Here is an 18,261-nt window from a genome sequence, read left to right as displayed (position 1 = left end):
TAAAGCCCACCACTTGGCTTTCAGTATTATTCACATTGTCCACATTGAAGCCTAGTTTGGAAGTTGAAAACCTAAGCATAGGTATTTTCTCCCCTTTCTCTTCGTATTGTACTCTTGCTATAAAAATACTGCTTTTTTTTTTTTTTTGCTAAAAATACTGCTTCTTGAAGGCAATGTGAATGACTCTGAGGGACTAGGCGGAAGGTCACATACAAGGATGTGTGGAAAAGAAAAGCACGAAGATTTATATTTCAAGATGTTTTCCTCCTACACACATCATCAAATAATTGTAAAAACAATATGATAGGGTCTCTAGTTCAGGTCTGCAGAGTTTCCAGAGTGCTGGCATGTGGTGGGAGGAGACAGCAGGGAGGCCTGTGCAGAGGAGGTGATACTGAGCTGAGCCTTGAAAGGATGAGTAAGAATTTCCAGGGACATAGGAGTGTCGGGAGAGCACTGCAGACACCATCAGTGGGTCTGAAAGAACGTAGAATGATGGAAGGAAAGACTACTATGTGCCAAGAACTGTTTTAATTTAAAATATTAATTTAATCATCACAACAACCAGATTTTTTAAAAGATGAAACTAAGGCACACAGTGGTGAAGTTACTGGCCCCAAAACTCATATATGGCAAGTGGTAGAGCTGGGATTCAAGCCTGAGACACTTGGCCACAGAAGCTCTATAACACACACTATTCTGTATATGCAGGCATCGAAAGTGGCTTTGTGAAGGCGGGAGGGAGATTCGGCTGAAGGACTGAGGGGAGAGACCACAGAAGACCTTGTACAGCATCTTAGGAGCTCAGACTTTATCCTGAGAGTAAAGAGGGGTCCATAAAAACTTAACCAAGAGAGAGGGGCATACAAGATGCAATTTCAACGATAATGGATCGGAGCGGGCAGGACCAGAGGCAGAGACCAATTAGGAAGTGGTATTATGAGTCTACACGAGAGATGACATGACCTGAAGAGCAGAGACAGAACAGATGGAACAGGAATGTTAAGTGGGTAGAATGGTGTGAAAGAGCCACAGCCTAATGACAGGAACCTGTGGATGTCACCTTATATGACAAAAAGGACTTTACAAATGTGATCAACTTAAGGACCCCCAGATGGGTAGATTACCTTGGGTCATGTGGGTGGGCCCTATGTAAATCACAAGGGTGCTTAAAAGAGGAAGACAGGAGATCAGAGTAGTAGGAGGAAGGCAATGGGAAAGGAAGGCAGAGACTGAAGTGATGCAGCTATAAGCCAAGGAATGTAGGCAGCCTCTAGAAGCTGAGACAAGAACAGACTTTCCCCTGGAGCCTCCAGAGGGAACCAGCCCTGCTACACCTTGATTCTACCCCCGTAATACTCATTTCTGACCTCCACTACTGTCAGATAGTAAAGTTGTGTTGTTTTGAGCCCTTAAATTTGTAGTTATCTGTTATATAAGCAATAGGAAACAAATACACATGGTTAAGACCCGATGACCATGTAGTTGTGCAAGAAGGAAAGGGAGGGGACACAGAAAGGGTTGAGGATGATGGCCAGGATTTGGGCTTGGGTGATGAGGCTGGTAGTGGGATCACTATAATCAGGATTCAGAACAGTGAGAAAGGGGCAGTTTGGGGACCGGTGGGAGGGTGGGATGTCCACTCTTGCACATATCAAGATTGAAGTGCCCAGGTGAAGTGTCCAGGAGGAAGGTCTGGAGCCTATGACAGAGCTTGGACACCTGTGTGCACAGGCTCTGGTCTGAAACTGTTGGGAGACCCCTGTGGCCAGAGACATGGGTTTCCTTTTCTAGCTCATACCCTGTGATATGGGGTCAAAAGGCTCTCCTAAATGCAGCCGTTGAGCACCTAAGGCCCCGTCCTAGCACCCTCCTCATACCCCTCTTTGGACTGGGTGGCAGACTTAGTCCAGATGGCAAACAAACTTGACTCTTCCAAAGAGGTGCCCAGTATCACCTTTGGTGGCACAGGAAGCCTCACACCTGCCAGGGCCTTGCAGGGGGTGTGACCTTCACCCACAGGGCAAAGGTCCAAGTAGATGAGCTCTGTTGAGCCACTTCTGGGTGAGCTCTATGGGATCCCACTGGTTCACTGGAAGACGTAGTGCATGAGCCAGTTTACCTCAGGTGTACCTGGGGACAGCACCAAGGTGTCTCTGACAGGGACAAAAACATCTCAGTGGAGTTTCCCATGGGTCAAACTGAACATTCAGACTCTGAATACAAAGTGCGTAGGGTGAAAGTCACATATGGTTAAAAAAACAAAACAGAAAACCAAAGCCTGCTCATCCTGCAAAACAAGTGGGAGCTGAGGCCTGAGAGCAGATGAGATCATTGAGATCATTCAGGGAGGGCTTGTGGCCCAAGAGGAGAAGAGGGCCAGGGAACCCAACTTCCAGAGGGTGGGCAAAAGAAGACGGTGGGGGGGAAACCCTGACATCCTCAGCTTATATCCCCAGGGCTGACAACCAGTGGGAAGTCAACAGATGCTCGATGACTGGATTCATTTGTATTTTATCTTCTGTAGAATATAAAAAGGAAAGAAAGAGTATGTGGGGAAATATGTGTACCGATAAAAACAACACCACAAAAACCAAATGTACATTTATTTTCCAAATAATTGAATTAAGCAAGTAAGTGTGAAACTGGATTCTACTCCGAAAGGGCTTAAACTATAAACGAGATGAATATAAAGTGATCTCAGGAAAATGATGGTCTTACCGGTGAATAAAATAACTGCAAATTCAGTTGCCTTAAGACAACATTATAGGCCCATAAAACTAGAAAAAAACAAAGATAGGTAACGAAGCCCCAAGTTGGTGAGGCTGTGGGAAACAAGGGCACCACCAGCCACAGGTGAGAGCAGTGTGGCCATCTGGACAGCAGCTATAATAGCGTGCATACCCTGGAACAGGGGTCCTTAAGTTGCACATAAAAGAAATCCATTTAAGCAAAACTGGGGTTTTAATAAGGAAGCGGAGGTATCCAGAAACCCAAGGAAGCACCTGAGGCCTGGGCGGGGTCAGAAACCAGGAATTGGGAAGCCAGTAGGAACCTCTCTCTCCTCCTCATCTGGGACTCCTTTGCACATCTGCTTCTTCTCTCCTTCTCTGCAGATCTTTTTGCCATGCACCCATTCACACAACGAATATTTATTTTACGTATATGCCCAAACATTACATTTCTGCATTCAAGTGTACCCAGCAAAGACTGCGTCGCAATTTGAACTTCTCGGGAGGAGGAGTCTGATTGGCTCAGCCCCGGGTCCTGCACTGCTCTAATCAACCAGAGCCCAGCGGGGCAGGGTATTTCTTACCTCCAAGTGGGCTGGAAATCTCTGATCCCTTTTTCCACAGGAAGACCTCCATGTAAATTAGTAGATGTGATTAGATAAACTGGGGAGGGGATGTCCCAAGGCAGAGAGACAGCTAACATTAACCATTAACCCACCTAGAACTTCTGAACTCCAGGCCCTGCTTCCGGACAGAACATCTTTTTCCTGCTTCCACATTCCAAATCCTTACAGTCCATTCTCCACATAGCAGCTAGATTTATCTTTTTTTTTTTTTTTCCGGTATGCGGGCCTCACTGTTGTGGCCTCTCCCGTTGCGGAGCACAGGCTCCGGACACGCAGGCTCAGCGGCCATGGCTCACGGGCCCAGCCGCTCCGCGGCATGTGGGATCTTCCTGCACCGAGGCACGAACCCGTGTCCCCTGCATCGGCAGGCGGACTCTCAACCACTGTGCCACCAGGGAAGCCCTAGATTTATCTTTTAACATGCAGATCAGACTATATTCTTCCACTGCCAAAATCAAACAAACAAAACAACAAAAAACAAACCAAAAAAAAAAACCTCTCCAACTCCTTCCAGTGGCAATTAGGATAACATCCTTACTTACCATCACCCTAATTTTAATTTAGCACCTCCCCTCCACCCCGCTACCTCCCTGACTTTGTCTCTTATAAATCTCCCCCTCCTTCACTCTGCTGTAACCCTCTGACCTTGCTTGTCCTCGAATAAGCCAAATTCATTCCCATCTTAGGGCCTTTGCATTTGCTCTTCTCTCCCCCCTATTTTCGCACAGCTGACTCCGTATCATTCCAGACTCAGGTGACACCACCACCTCAGAGACTCTTCCCCGACTGTTCCATCTAAACTAGTAACACCTACCTCAACACACATAACTCCAGTTACCCTCTAACCTGTTTTTTAGTTTTTTCTTCATAGGACTTAATAACTGTTGAACTTCCCTTGTTTGTTTACTAGTATATTTTCTTTCTCTCCGTATTAGAATGTAAAGCTCTATTTGAGCAGGGACCTAGATATTTTCCCAGCAGCAGAACTGAGTCTGGTACATAGGAGACACCACATAACACGGAAGGAAGGCCTGAGTAACTTGGTTTCAGTGTGGGACCACCAGGCACGGCACTTCGCAGCCAAGGCTTTGGAGCTGGCCGCCTGGCTCACCAGTCCCCCACCCCCACCCCACCCCACCCCGCCCCCGCGCTTCCTGTGTAAACTTGCACAAGTTGCTGGACTTATCATATGTAAAATGGGGAGGATAACAGTACCGATCCCATGGTATTGTTTGAGGACTGAATGAGTTCACACATGTAAAAAAGGGTTTACAAAGTGCTTGCCACAGAGTAAGGCCTCAACGTGTTTTCACTTACTATTCATTATTAATCACTAGTCCATTCATTTTTGAATTCTTAAAATTCACCTTTCATTGTTCCGCCCTCCATATCTCCAATTTTATCTTCTTTTCATAGCTTTATCGGGCGTCCTCCGGATTCTGGGAGACCACCTGAAGTTGGTTTTCCGTACTAAATCAACTGACGGTGTTCAACCTGGCCGTCACTGCTTCTATGCAGTTTTTAATTCAACAGCCACATTTTTAATCTCCCCCTTAATCCTTATCCTTCCAACAAATGATTCATTTGTTGGATTGCTAGCTCTGCATTACTTATGTACATCTTTTTGAAGCCTATTGAAACATCCATCAGGCATTGCCTACATTTTCTTCTGTTCCTTGCGACAGGTCTTTTTCTGAGGTAGGCAGCTCCTCTGAATCTTCAGAGAAGTGATAAACCACCCTCTTTGCAGCTGCAGAATATTTCTTACTTAGCCTTACGGAGGGAAGTCTGTATCCAGGGTAACCAACCATCCTGGTCTGCCCGGACCGAGGGGTTTCCCAAGGACACGTCACTTTTTCGTGCCAACACCAGGAAAGTCCCAGACTAAACAGGACGAGTTGGCCACTCTACCTCCAGCTGTAGACGGCGTCAAGGAGGTGCTCTGTCACATTGGTATCAACGCTCCTCCAAATCTTTCACAAAAGGAGGAAACCATTTTCTAGTACTTAGAACTACTAGCCCTTCCAAGCAGCATTTAAACATGTGACAGTGTCTCGGAAATAAAGGAAAACACCATCAACTCCAAGCCTCCCACTGGCTCTCTCCGTCCTTTGGTAACTGAAAGATCAGACCACACTCACTATGGCCACTCTCTCTCCTCCTGTTTATTCCTCAGACTTCTGAGATATGGCTTCCACTTTCTAACCATCCACTGACACTTCCCTTGCCAAGGTTATCACTAAAATCCACTGAAATTTTTCTCATTCCTTATCGTATGTGGCCTCTCTACACGTTCTCCCCTGCTGCCCACTCCCTTCTCAAACTCTTTCAGTGATCCCAGCCTCCCGGTTTCTCCCCTCTCACTACTCCTCAGTTTCCGATGCAAGCTCCTCTTACGCAATTGTCCATGTTCCTCAAGTTCTGTTCTGGACCTTTTCTCTTCTCACTACACCCCCTGCTCCAGTGACCTCATCTCGCACAGCTTCAGATACCATGAGTGCTGATGACTTAGAGATCCCTATCTCCCAGAATTCTCTCCGGGCTCAACCTGAATATCCAGTTCCTTACTGTACCTCCCATTAGGATTCTCTGCAGACACTTCAATCTCAACAAGTCCTCAACTGAACTCATCTGATGCCTCAGGCCAATCCTCAGACATTCTCTTCCTCCAGTGCTCTCCATCTTGGCCAAAGGACCCACCATCAACCAACTGCTCAATTCTTGACCCCTTCTACTTCCTCACAACCATCAAGTCCTGTCAATTCTGCCTGGTAAATACTAGAACCATCCCCCCGGCCTCTATTGTCTCCAGGCTGTCTCCAGCCTATTAGAGTGATTTCTCCAGTAAACACGTCTGAGGTTGCTCTCTTGGGGTTAATGGTTTACAGGGCCCGCTATGACCTGGTTCCTACAGACCTCTCCAGACTTTCTCCTAACACTTCCCTACCTGACTCACTCCTGTCACTTTTTCTGGTGTTTTCTTAGATGTCATTTCCTCCGAAAGTCTTCCCAGACTCCTCTGAACTGGGTCAGGTGCAATCATGAGTATTCCCTGGACATCTCTATTACAGCATTTATCACACCCACTGAAATAGCCTGAGAGACTTGAACTTCTTTGGAGACAGGAACTATCTTGTTCACTGATACACCTCTAGCACCTAAAATGGTGGAGAGCAAGCATTAAGTCTGTCGAACAATTTAAACAGGCGTTCCTAACCATGACGCCCTTATCTGTTTATTGGATTAGGCTCCAAAGCTCTCGACTTGCCTTCGTGTTAGTCCGGTTCAAGTTACTGTGAGCCCGAAGAAAAAAACAACGACTCTTTTGGAGTGCTCATTCAAAATAGCTAGCAGCAGCATCACACACTCGAGAGAACACAACTCGTAAACCAGGAGACCAGGGTTCCAATCACAGCTCCACTGCTCTTTGCGCTGTTGTGGGTGACCACTTAGCCTCTCTGAGCTTCAACTTCTCCATCTGCGAAATAAAATGGCTACTCTAGATCAGTGATTTTCAAAGTGTGTTCCACAGGGGAGGAGACTGAATCAGAGGGTCCAGGGGCCCGTGACCCACCAAGACCCCAAGCCACTCTGTTCCTATCTATATTATATATTGGAATTCAGGTGGTTTTCCTTAGAGAAAGAAAAAAAAAAGGATCCACAGCTAAAGCAAGTTTGAAAACTGAACCATATGATCACTGAATTCCCTGCTCTCTTTACATGCTGACATTTAAAACAAATGAAAGGCAGGAGTGTCATTATCAAGAAGGTAGTATCTAAAAAGCACGTGAGGACTCTGTGAACATCTGAAGAGGTGGGCTGGCACTTCCGTCTGCCATTAACTCATTGGTTGTCATGCAACTTTACCTCATTATACAGATCTAGTAGGATGCAGAGACATTTTTTTTTTTTGCGGTACGCGGGCCTCTCACTGTTGTGGCCTCTCCCGTTGCGGAGCACAGGCTCCGGACGCGCAGGCTCAGCGGCCATGGCTCACGGGCCCAGCAGCTCCGCGGCATGTGGGATCCTCCCGGACCGGGGCACGAAGCCGTGTCCCCTGCATCGGCAGGCGGACTCCCAACCACTGCGCCACCAGGGAAGCCCAGAGACATTTTTTGAATCCACAAGTAAAATCTATATAATCACCTTTATCCCTCAATCCCCTTGATAATAACCAGGAAGCTCAGACCGAAAAGATATGGGCCTAAGTGGTTCTCGTCCAAGTCTTGCTTTCAGATGGCTCATCACTCCACATCTGGTGACTCAAAGGCTGACCCCAGCCTCACAGGTGAGATGCACTGTCCTGGGGGCCTTGCACAGAGAGGGCCTTCCTTTTGCATGAAAAGTACTCAGCAGTTAGTGTGTGTGTGCCACTGAGGACTGCAGTCAGAAGACTTGGGCTTCTCTCCTCATTTGCCACTTACTTGCTCTGTGTCACTGCCGTGGACACGTACGGTTTGCTCTACTCAGCATCAATCCCATCCCCTCCTTCTTTCTGAAAACTGTTTTCTTCCCCCAGCCCCATTCTAATCCTATGGTTCTAGAGTGAGTTGCCAAGTTCTCGGGTGACTGGTTCTCTTGATTAATCTGGGGTAGGGGGTGGACAACAGAATTCAGCTCTACTCAGACTCCTTTCTTGGGATTTCTAAATTTTGGGCTCGGGTCCACTTCTGACGTGAGGCGTGGAAGCTTCCGGCGATCCGCTGGTTGGTGTGGAGGAAAGCGTGAAGCCGGCACACAGAGAAGAGAAAGGAGGGGCAGATAGCATTGGTGGTGCGAGTCCCTGGTGGCAGCTGTTCCTGATGCCCAGAGGCACCTGCCCTGCCCTCCAGGAAGGGCTTGGTTGTTCAACTGTCCATAGGTTCCATGAGCCAATAAATCCTTCTTTATACCTAAATTAGTTCAAATTGGATTTTAGTCCCTTAACAACTGACACCAACCCTACATTAAGTCACTTAAATAGTATCAGTCTGTTTCTTCATTTGTAGAAACTACTTCAAAGATTTTTGGCAAAGACTAATGAGATATGTAACTCTGTTAAAACCATACTGAGCTATAACTATGTAAGGAGTGACTACGACAGATGTCTGATGGTGAAGATAAATGCAAGTGCTAGCCCAGTGGTTTGGACATAGCATAAGACCACCCCTGCTGCTACAAAAGCAAGTGTCTTGGGCTTCCCTGGTGGCGCAGTGGTTGAGAGTCCGCCTGCCGATGCAGGGAACACGGGTTCGTGTCCCTGTCCGGGAAGATCCCACATGCCGTGGAGCGGCTGGGCCCGTGAGCCATGGCCGCTGGGCCTGCGCGTCTGGAGCCTGTGCTCCGCAATAGGAGAGGCCACAGCAGTGAGAGGCCCGCGTACCGCAAAAAAACAAAAAAAAAACAAGTGTCTTGCTGACCAGAAGGCAGTTACTCCACAGTGGATACCCACTGCTTGTCTGTCCAGTTACCCTCCCTCCCAGCAACCCACACACCCTACCTCTGGAAATCACTCCACTTCCATTCCATCCACTTGGTTTCCATGGGAACTGCCCTATCCTTTCAAGACTCCATCCTAGTCTGGTTGATGGGCCTCAGGGTAAACGCCAGACCCAAGCTAAGCTAATGAATCCCTTTCCTGGGACTCTTTTTTTTTTTTTTAATTGTGGTAAAATACATGTAACATAAAATACACGATCTTAGCCATTTTTAAGTGAACAGTTCAGTGGTGTTAAGCACTTCATATTGTTCTGCAACCAATCTCCAGAGCTTTTCCATCTTGCAAAACTGAAACTCTATACCCATTAAACAACTCCCCACTTCCTTGCTCCAGGCCCTGGCAACCTCCATTCCACATTCTGTCTCTATGAATTTGACTACTTTAGATACTTCATATAAGTGGAAACATACAGTATTTGTTGTTGTTTTTATTTTTTAAAACATTTATTTATTTTTGGCTGCACTGGGTCTTTGTTGCTGCGCGCGGGCTTTCTCTAGTTGCGGGGGCAACTCTTCGTTGCAGTGTGCGGGCTTCTCATCGCGGTGGCTTCTCTTGTTGTGGCTCACGGGCTCTAGAATGCAGGTTCAGTAGCTGTGGCACACGGGCTTAGTTGCTCCGCGGCATGTGGGATCTTCCTGGACCAGGGCTCAAACTCGTCCCCTGCATTGGCAGGCGGATTCTTAACCACTGCACCACCAGGGAAGCCCCAGTATTTGCTCTTTTTTTGGACTGGTTTATTTCATCTAACATAATATCCTCAAGGTCTATCCATGTTGCAGCATGTGTCACAATTTCCGTCTTAAGACTGAATAACGTTCCACTGTATGTATCTACCACATTTTGTTTATCCATTCACCTGTCGATGGACACGGGGAGGTTATTTCAAACTTCTGGACTACTGTGAATAATGCTATGAACGTGGGTGTACAAAAATCTCTTCAAGACCCTGCTTTCAGTTCTTTTGGGTATATATCCAGAAATGGAATTACTGGATCCTATGGCAATTCTATTTTTCAGTTTTTTAGGAACCACCAGACTGTTATCCATAGCAGCTGTACCATTTTACATTCCCACTAACACAAGGGTTCCAATCTCTCCATATCCTCATCAACACTTGGGTTTTTTTGTTTTTTGTTTTTAAATAGAATCCGTCCTAATGGGTGTGAGATATCCCGGCACTTTTGAACTTAAAACCAGAGAAAGCATCAGCACAATCTCTCTCAGATGTAAAAGCTGGAAGAGGTAAAGCTTAGGTGCTGTGGGCAGTCCTGTCTCCCACCAAAGAGAAAGCCTGTTTGCAGTGACAGAAACAAGAGAGGGAGACTCCACAGCACCAGGGTAGGTGGTACTGGCTGTACCTGGGGCCTTGATCCTTTCCTGTGCTTGAATCTCATGAGGCACCTCAATAACCCTATCATAAGATCACCTTTTTGCTTAAGGTCATTTGAACCTGGCTTGTTTCATTTGTAACCGTAAGTCTTACCTAAAAGAAACACCTTAGTAGGAGGGTTACTTCTTCAGGAATCTTTTCTTGCTTTTTCTTGTCTTGATTCCTTCTTATACATAGATGGGATATAAATAATTGGTACATCTGAAAACCCCTAAAGGAACGCCTTTAGAGAAGTACAGCTTAATGGTTACAACACAGGTTTTAAGGCAGCCCAAACTGGCTTCATATCCCCCCTCAAGGAATGTTTAGGGACTTCCCTGGTGGTCCAGTGGGTAAGACTCTGTGCTCCCAATGCAGGGGGCCCGGGTTCGATCCCTAGTCAGGGAACTAGATCCTGCATGCATGCCCCAACTAAGATCCCGTGTGCCGCAACTGAGACCCAGCATAGCCTAAACAGATAAATACATAAATAAATAAACAAATATTGAAAAAAAAAAAGGAAGAAAGAAATGTTTACTGAGTGCCTTTCAAGCAGCAGGCCCCTTGTAGGTGCCAGGGATAAAGCAGTTAACAGTGGACAAAAATTCCTGTCCTCACAGGACTTTCCCTCTAGTCCTCAGCAAATATTTGCATGTCTACTCTGTGCCAACCATCATTAAGCTCTCTGTATATATATGCCTGTTTATAAAATGGGAATAATAAATTTCCTTGTCCATTTAAAGAAATCATTATAAGGTATGCATGTACTTAACACAAACTGCCTGATACACAGCAAAACACCCAATGAAGAGTAGCCATGTTTACATTTAGACATGGAGTCATGTCCTGTCTAAACCAGCCTTAGTATCTATTGGGTACCCACTGTGTGCCTCACATTTGCCTTAAGATAGGACTCACGTCATGGCAGGACTTACTCTCCAACGAGAGCATGAGATAGTTACAGGTGATATGTGCTGTAGCAGCGTAATGAGGAGGGAAAAGAATATGGTGGCTAAGAACACAGACTTTGGAGCCACCCACCTGGTTTCAAATCTCAGCGTGCCCTCCAGAAAATCACTTAACTCTTCTACTCCGTTTCTTCAACTGAAAAACAGAGCTAATAACAACAATGATGATGTAAGGACTAAATGAATTATATGTAAACTACTTAGAACATGCCTGGCATGTAGTACCATATGCTACTATTATGTAGTAAACTGCTATGGGAACATGTAGGAAGGAAAAACTAAACCTCCCTAAGGAGCCAAGGAAGCTTTGTCTAAGGAGAGGACATCAGATGTGGGCCTTGAAGGATATGCAGGAGTTCACTAAGTGAAGAGTAGGGGAAAGGGCATTTCAGGTGAATGAGACTGTTTGAGCAAATGAGCTAACTCATGAAGAAATCATATGCATTAAAAAACAACAACAGGGCTTCCCTGGTGGCGCAGTGGCTGAGAGTCCGCCTGCCGATGCAGGGGACACGGGTTTGTGCCCCGGTCTGGGAAGATCCCACATGCCGCGGAGCGGCTAGGCCCGTGAGCCATGGCCGCTGAGCCTGCGCGTCCAGAGTCTGTGCTCCGCAACAGGAGAGGCCACAACAGTGAGAGGCCTGCGTACCGCAAAAAAAAAAAAAAAAAAAAAAACAGTAACGACTAACAGCTGAAGCCTGGTTGGATGACAGATAAAGCCTGAGGCCCAATTTTTAGCCAGTAGCCCCGTGGACCACCAAACCAGTCAGTTTTGAGTCAGAGCTTGCCCTGATAACTTCTGGGAACTGACACCATACTATAAACCAACACTTTAGTAGCATTAACAATTTTTTTCCCCAAATAAATCCAATTTATACCAACCACTTACTAGGCACTGCAGTGCCAAACACTATGCTGCTTTCAGAAGGACCTCATTTAATCCTTACAATGTCCCCTGGAATGGAGGTAATAACTCCATTTTATATACGAGGAAATTCAGGCTGCTTGAACAACCTTCCCAGGGCCGCACAGACCGCATATTAGACAGGAAAGCCTTCAGCTGCAGGTACAAATAGCAGTTTCTTTTTTTTTCCCCCACATCAAAAGAAGTCTGGAGGTAGACGGTTACAGCCCTTAGTTCAGGTATTCTGCAATACCACCAAAATACCTTCCATCTTTCCTTTCCACCATCTTTAGAGCATTAGCCATTGGCCCCAAGGCTCACTCAGTCTCATGTTCACTGTAACGATTTTTAATTCTCATCTTAAAATCTCAGCAGCCAAGATTTTGTCAAGCTTTACTTTTTGAAATATTTCAGGTCAGCTCATACAACTCACTAATTTCACAGATGGGGAAGTAGAGAGATTTGCCCCTAGCGAGCTAGCAGAGCTAATTAGTTAAACCAGTGTTCTTTCCATGAGACTAATTTAGTGGAGACTCCAAGTTGCCCACCAAAATCTGTTCTCCCATTCTTTCTTGGATTGACTACATTTCTCAGCCGCCTTTGCAGGTTAGGTGTGGCCACGTAACTAAGTTCTTGCCAAACTTAAGTGAGCAGAAGTATGTGTGCCACTGCAGGGTCCAGGCCTTAAGGCATCTGGCGTGCCTGCTCCACGCTTTGCCTCCTTCCCACTGGCTGGAACCAGAGATGAGCCAACTTTAACCAGGCAGGTGTTGACAATGCCCCCCAGAGGGTGGAGAGGCAACATGATACAGGGAATCTGTGTCCCTGAATGACCGCTTAGAGTGGAGCTGCCCCACTGACCTGGACCGCTCACTTCGGAAATGTTAACTCCCCTCAGAGTTGTTATGTGAGGAGGAAACAAACTTCTTTGTTCTTTAAGCCACTGTATTGTTGAGTCTCTTTGTTACAGCAGTTTAGCCTTTTACCCTAACTAATACAACCAGGCAGCGTCCTTTGTACGTATTCAAAATAGCTTTACCAATGACCCGTTAGCCATCTTTTCAGAAAACAGCCCTAACCACCCAAGTAGGTGATAATCAAATAATGAAATTCCTTCCTGTGGCTACTATCCCAAGATTTCTTCATCTTAGTTAAAAGCTATTTAACAATTAAAGCAGATTATTTATGCAGAAATCCACTTAACTGTGAGGCTTTCACGCAACTAATTCAACAAATATTTGACTTTCTAGACGCTGGGGATATACAGACAGGTTACTGCATTCATGAAAGCTTACTTTCTAGTGTTTTTTCTCTGTGTGTTTTTATTGTTGTTGTTTTAATGTTGTGCTGAGTGTTTTAAGCAGAAAAATCTTCTTTGTAGAATGTGGGATTGAGGCTAAGAACACAAATAATTGCTGAGAATTACAAAGGCTCAAACCATATACCTAGACTATAGATGAAATGTTCTTTTGCTGAGCCCTAAAAAACAAGCAAAGTATTTTAAAGACTAAGAATCCACCTCTCTTTCTGGAGTCAAAGTATTTCCTACCTACTTAAAACAGCATTGTCTGAACTACAAGAAGTGTCTAAAGTCTAGTCAAGATTTCTGCTTTATCTGTCAATTATCTCTCAATAAAACTGACGGGAAAAGGTTTTTACTGACAGAGGTAGATGGACCTAATAGCTTGCTGAGTGCTGGAATTAACCGCCAAAGCCATTTAGATAGCACCGCCATGGACTGGAGACTCTGGGTACCTGCGCTGAAAGGCTCTGCTTGTCTAGGGATTATCTGAGGCAAGATGGTACAAAATGGCATTCCTTATCCTCACTCCAGGCTGAACAAAATGCCCAAAGCTGGCCCCTTCCTGCTCTCAAATGAGATTTGGTATGAGATTGGGCAGCTGAGTGAGAGAGGAGACCTCAGGCTTGTTCTGGCTTTGTCACAACTTGCTCTGTGGCTGTGGAACATCCATGTTTTGGGCCTCAGTTTCCCCATCCATACAAGAAGGTGCTAAGGAGCCTTTCATCTCTACATATAGGAAGATCATTAGACAGAGCTACTCCCTTCCCTACGTACAACAGCAAAGTCATTCAGAGGGCAGCAGGCAGACAGGGGACATCCACCTCAAGGCAGTGCCTCAGGCCAGGGCACCAAGGAGATTCCTAGTGAGGGTTCTGCCTTCCTCAGGCCCTCTGCTGCTGGTAAAGGAATTCCATCCTGCTGAGTCTAAGAACAGGGGTAGCAGGCACAACCACAGTGCCTTAAACTTAGTTAAATATTGGGCACTTTGATTCTTCTTTTTCAAGAAATCCCTGATTTCCAACTGCCAGAGAGATAGCAGTGAGTCAGTTCAACGAGAAGTTACTGCTCCAGGTATTTCAGATGGACGGATTAAAGGTTTTTAAGGAAGGATTATTAAAACTAGTTTTTCCTGCTTCTCCACTGAAACTTTTTTTTAAGCTTTAAAACATATTTAGCAACTTGTGTGAAGAGCATTTCAGAGACTAATGTTCCTCCTTAAAACCAGCCACCTTAACACAGGGCTCAACAGCTTGAACTCTTAATTCTGTGGCCTCGCCTCAATCCCGGCTTTGCCACTTACTAGTTGGGTGCCTTTGCTGAGCCCGTTTCCCCATTGGTAAACATGTATAGAAACAGCGTCTCTTTCCCAGGACTGTATGAGAAGCTAATGTATATAAACTGCTTGGTCCCCCTTGGCTCACAATAAGTATTCACCTCCACTTCCAGTGGGAAGATACCGCTTCCCACCCCATTAGCTCCTGAAGCGGTTAATAAACTGATTGGGAAAATTACACATTTAATCTAAAGAATAAGATGACGTGGATTCAATGACAATTTCTTCTCTGACCAAAGAATACATTTATTCTTGAGATTCAAATCAGTTAACGTGGGTAAGTCTCAATAAAACCCAAGGGGGCCAGGATATCCCACAGACTGGGGGAGGAGAAGCCACTGAAGTCAAGTTGAGAAGCCCAGCTTTCCAGACCACGGGGTACCACGTACAGTCTTGGCTTCAGACTCCTGCCCCAGCATCCTGCTGTGTCACACCACGCACCTCGACACACACCTCCCCACCCCCACACACACTCCCACACACCAAGCACGGGCAGGACTGTGGATTACCTGCACTCACCGCGAGTGTCCTTTCTTTATAGCCCTTACTACAGCTGTAATTATTTGATCAATGTGGACTTTTTTGATCACTGGATTCCCAGAGTCCAGCACAGCACCTGGCACATAGTAAGTTCTAAAATATCTGCTGGCTGAATGAAAGGGCTGGCCATAGCTTAAGATTTCCTCAGAGGCTGGTTTTGGCCTAACCCTGGCATCTGAATCAAGTTCAGTATGCTTATGGCCTGTGCTCAACTGGGGGACCCTCGGGAGGGTGGTAAAGAACAGAAACGGGAGACCTACCAGAGGAGGCAGGGGAAACCCATGCACACCCAGGTACTGCCAACAGGTAAGGTAACGGATAAAGACAGTATGTGCTCTTTGTTATCTTTTGGGTAAGGGGAAGAAATAAGAATATATATTTGTATTTGTTCATATTTATTGATACTTAAAAAAACACTTGAGAGGTATGTAAAAAAACTAATAAGTGGTTATCTATGGGAGGAGAAGGGGATGGAGGTAGGAGCGAGATTTCTCAATGAATGTCTTTGTCTTTTTATATGATTTTGATTTTTGAAAATTGAACTATGTAAAAAAATCTAGTGAAAAAATAAAACTTTTGCATAGCTAGCTCACATACATTCACAAAGAACTGCTTTTTCAGGTCCCGCAGAAATGCGCCTTCTTCCACGATCCCTCCCCTCTTCCCTCCAAAGTGAAATTCTATACAGCTCTTACGGTCTTTGATAGTCTCTTACCTAAATTTGTTGTCTGTGTATATATAAGATATTTACAAGCTCCCTGAAAGCAAGAACCACATTTCATTGTATCTCTGTATCCCTCTAGCCTACTCTAGGGCCTCTCATATAGTAGATTCAGAACAAATAAAATACTGCTTGAGTGAGGAGTTACTGCTTAATGGGTGCAGAGTTTCTGTCTGGGGTGATGAAAAAGTTTTGGTTGCACAACATAAACGCTGCTGAACTGCAAACTTAAAAATGTTTAATCTTATGTTATATTCATATATATGTATACTCACGTTGCTGGTAGCTCAGGTCACTCCAATAAGAGAGCTTCAACTGGAGATAACAAATCTCCAATAAAAAAAAAGATCCTCTCCAGATGTTTTCCAGGAATATAGTAAGTGCTCAATAAACATGTGCTAAATAAACAAATAGATAGCATATTAAGAACATCGACTTTGAGAAAAAGCTCTCATGTTGAAAACAAAGCATACTGTATATAAGTTAGACATGAACATAAACATCTTTTTAAGGACTAGAGAGGTTCTTCCAAACTTTTTCTTTATTTAACTTTCAATAAAAATATAGTCTCCTAACTCAATAGAAAGATAGCAGTGATTATCACACAGGAGGAGCTCAACAAATGTCAGTCTTCAGTTTTCAAGTTCCATGTCACAACCACCTCAGTCTGATTCTCTCCGTCTCCATGCAATTCCAAAAACTGGTTTGGTTCACTTAATTATCTCACTGGGGCTGATCCTTTACTGCCATTCACCCAAATCCAGAAATCTTGAATTGTGGCTCACAATGACTCAATCATCTATACAAGTGTCTGGAAATTAGATATTTCCAGCCAGAGTCAAGGACATAAAACTTTTTTTTAAGGGATACAGTAAATCCCAGTCACCAAAAAGATCAAATGTAAAAAAGTGCAATCTGTGCCTCTTTCAAAAATAGAAACTTTAAGGTTAAAAGAAAAAAAAAAGCCCTTCCCAAACTCATTACCAGACCAGACATATCAGCCACACAGGAGCTAACAAGGCCTGCTGTTTCCATGACAGAGAACATGAGAGGTTAAAACCACACCACTAAAAAAAAAAAAAGAAAAGAAAGAAATAAATAAAACCACACCACTGAATGAAAGAACTGGACCCCCCCCACGTTTGCAAAGGCCACTGGACAAGTCCCTTAAACGCCGGATTTCAGCTCTTCATCATTCTGCCCTAGGGATCCCTTTTCTTTAAGCTCTTTATCATGGTCTGGGGAAATACTCTGACTTTCTATGGTAGTGATGGCATCTGAGTCCAACCTTCTTCTTTTCTTCAGTTGGTGCAAGTGGGACTTGGATTTCATGTGTGCTAAGGCAAAACAAACAAAAAAATTAGGATTTTCTACAACTAATCTTGGAAGCATACAAAATTAACTATACAATCCTTTTCTTTAACAATAACAGGATCAACACATGTACTGGTACAGCTGCTTAGCATTTTTAAGAGAAGAATAAGTCATATGGCCAGCTAGCTAGCAAACTAGCTACCACATATCACGTATAACTGCTGGGGGCTTTATATCACTAAATCCACACAACAATCTTGCGGGACAGTATTATTCAGCTCATTTTATACAGGAGGAGACTGATTTCAGAGGTCTTACATTGTGTCCTAGGTCACACAGCAGGTAAGCTCTTCGGATTACCTATAGCTCAAAAAGCGAGTCAATTTTCCAGAATAGGGCTCCAGACTCAATTTTCCCATATAGGGCTGCCTGTTACAGATACATTTCAACTCACACATCTCAAAAGTTCCAAATCCAGGGCTTCCCTGGTGGCCCGGTGGTTAAGAATCCGCCTGCCAGTGCAGGGGACATGGGTTCGAGCCCTGGTCCGGGAAGATCCCACAGGCCGCGGAGCAACTAAGCCCATGCGCCACAACTGCTGAGCCTGTATGCCACAACTACTGAAGCCCGTGCGCCTAGAGCCCGTACTCCACAACAAGAGAGGCAATGAGAAGCCTGCACACCGCAACGAAGAGCAGCCCCCGCTCGCCGCAACTAGAGAAAAGCCTGCACGCAGCAACGAAGACCCAACGCAGCCATAAATACATAAATAAATAAGTTACAAATCCAAATTCTTATCTGTATTGCAGGACAGGTGGTTCAGGCCTACAATACCCAGAGCCGCCCTTCCCTCTTCTTAACCAGCTCGCTCAGGTTGCCCCTCCTGATGTGACATCCCTATGCCTGGGTCAGATAAGCCATCTGAATGACTAACCCAGATACTCGCATTCTCCAGCACACAATGCACCAGAG

At 45.2% G+C, this 18,261-nt stretch overlaps 1 protein-coding gene across 3 annotated transcripts in view; it reads right to left on the bottom strand.

Annotated features, from left to right (window-relative positions):
• Positions 1-3,493: 3,493 nt before the first annotated feature.
• The window catches only part of TRIT1 (tRNA isopentenyltransferase 1), a 56,220-nt gene continuing 41,452 nt past the window's right edge, over positions 3,494-18,261 (bottom strand). For 2 of the 3 annotated variants that reach the window (XM_022575359.3, XM_089895456.1), the window contains exon 11: positions 3,494-17,312. In XM_022575359.3, coding sequence (XP_022431067.1) covers positions 17,143-17,312 — 170 coding nt within the window. In that variant the 3' untranslated portion in view covers positions 3,494-17,142. The remainder of the gene's footprint in view (positions 17,313-18,261) is intronic. The other variant, XR_016387699.1, reaches the window with a different exon arrangement.

The sequence above is a fragment of the Delphinapterus leucas genome, chromosome 1, assembly GCF_059928025.1.
Source record: "Delphinapterus leucas isolate spDelLeu-1000000601 "Yukka" chromosome 1, BTC_Dleu_Yukka2, whole genome shotgun sequence".
NCBI classification, from domain to species: Eukaryota; Metazoa; Chordata; class Mammalia; order Artiodactyla; family Monodontidae; genus Delphinapterus; species Delphinapterus leucas.
This window is presented reverse-complemented; position numbering and strand designations above follow the sequence as displayed.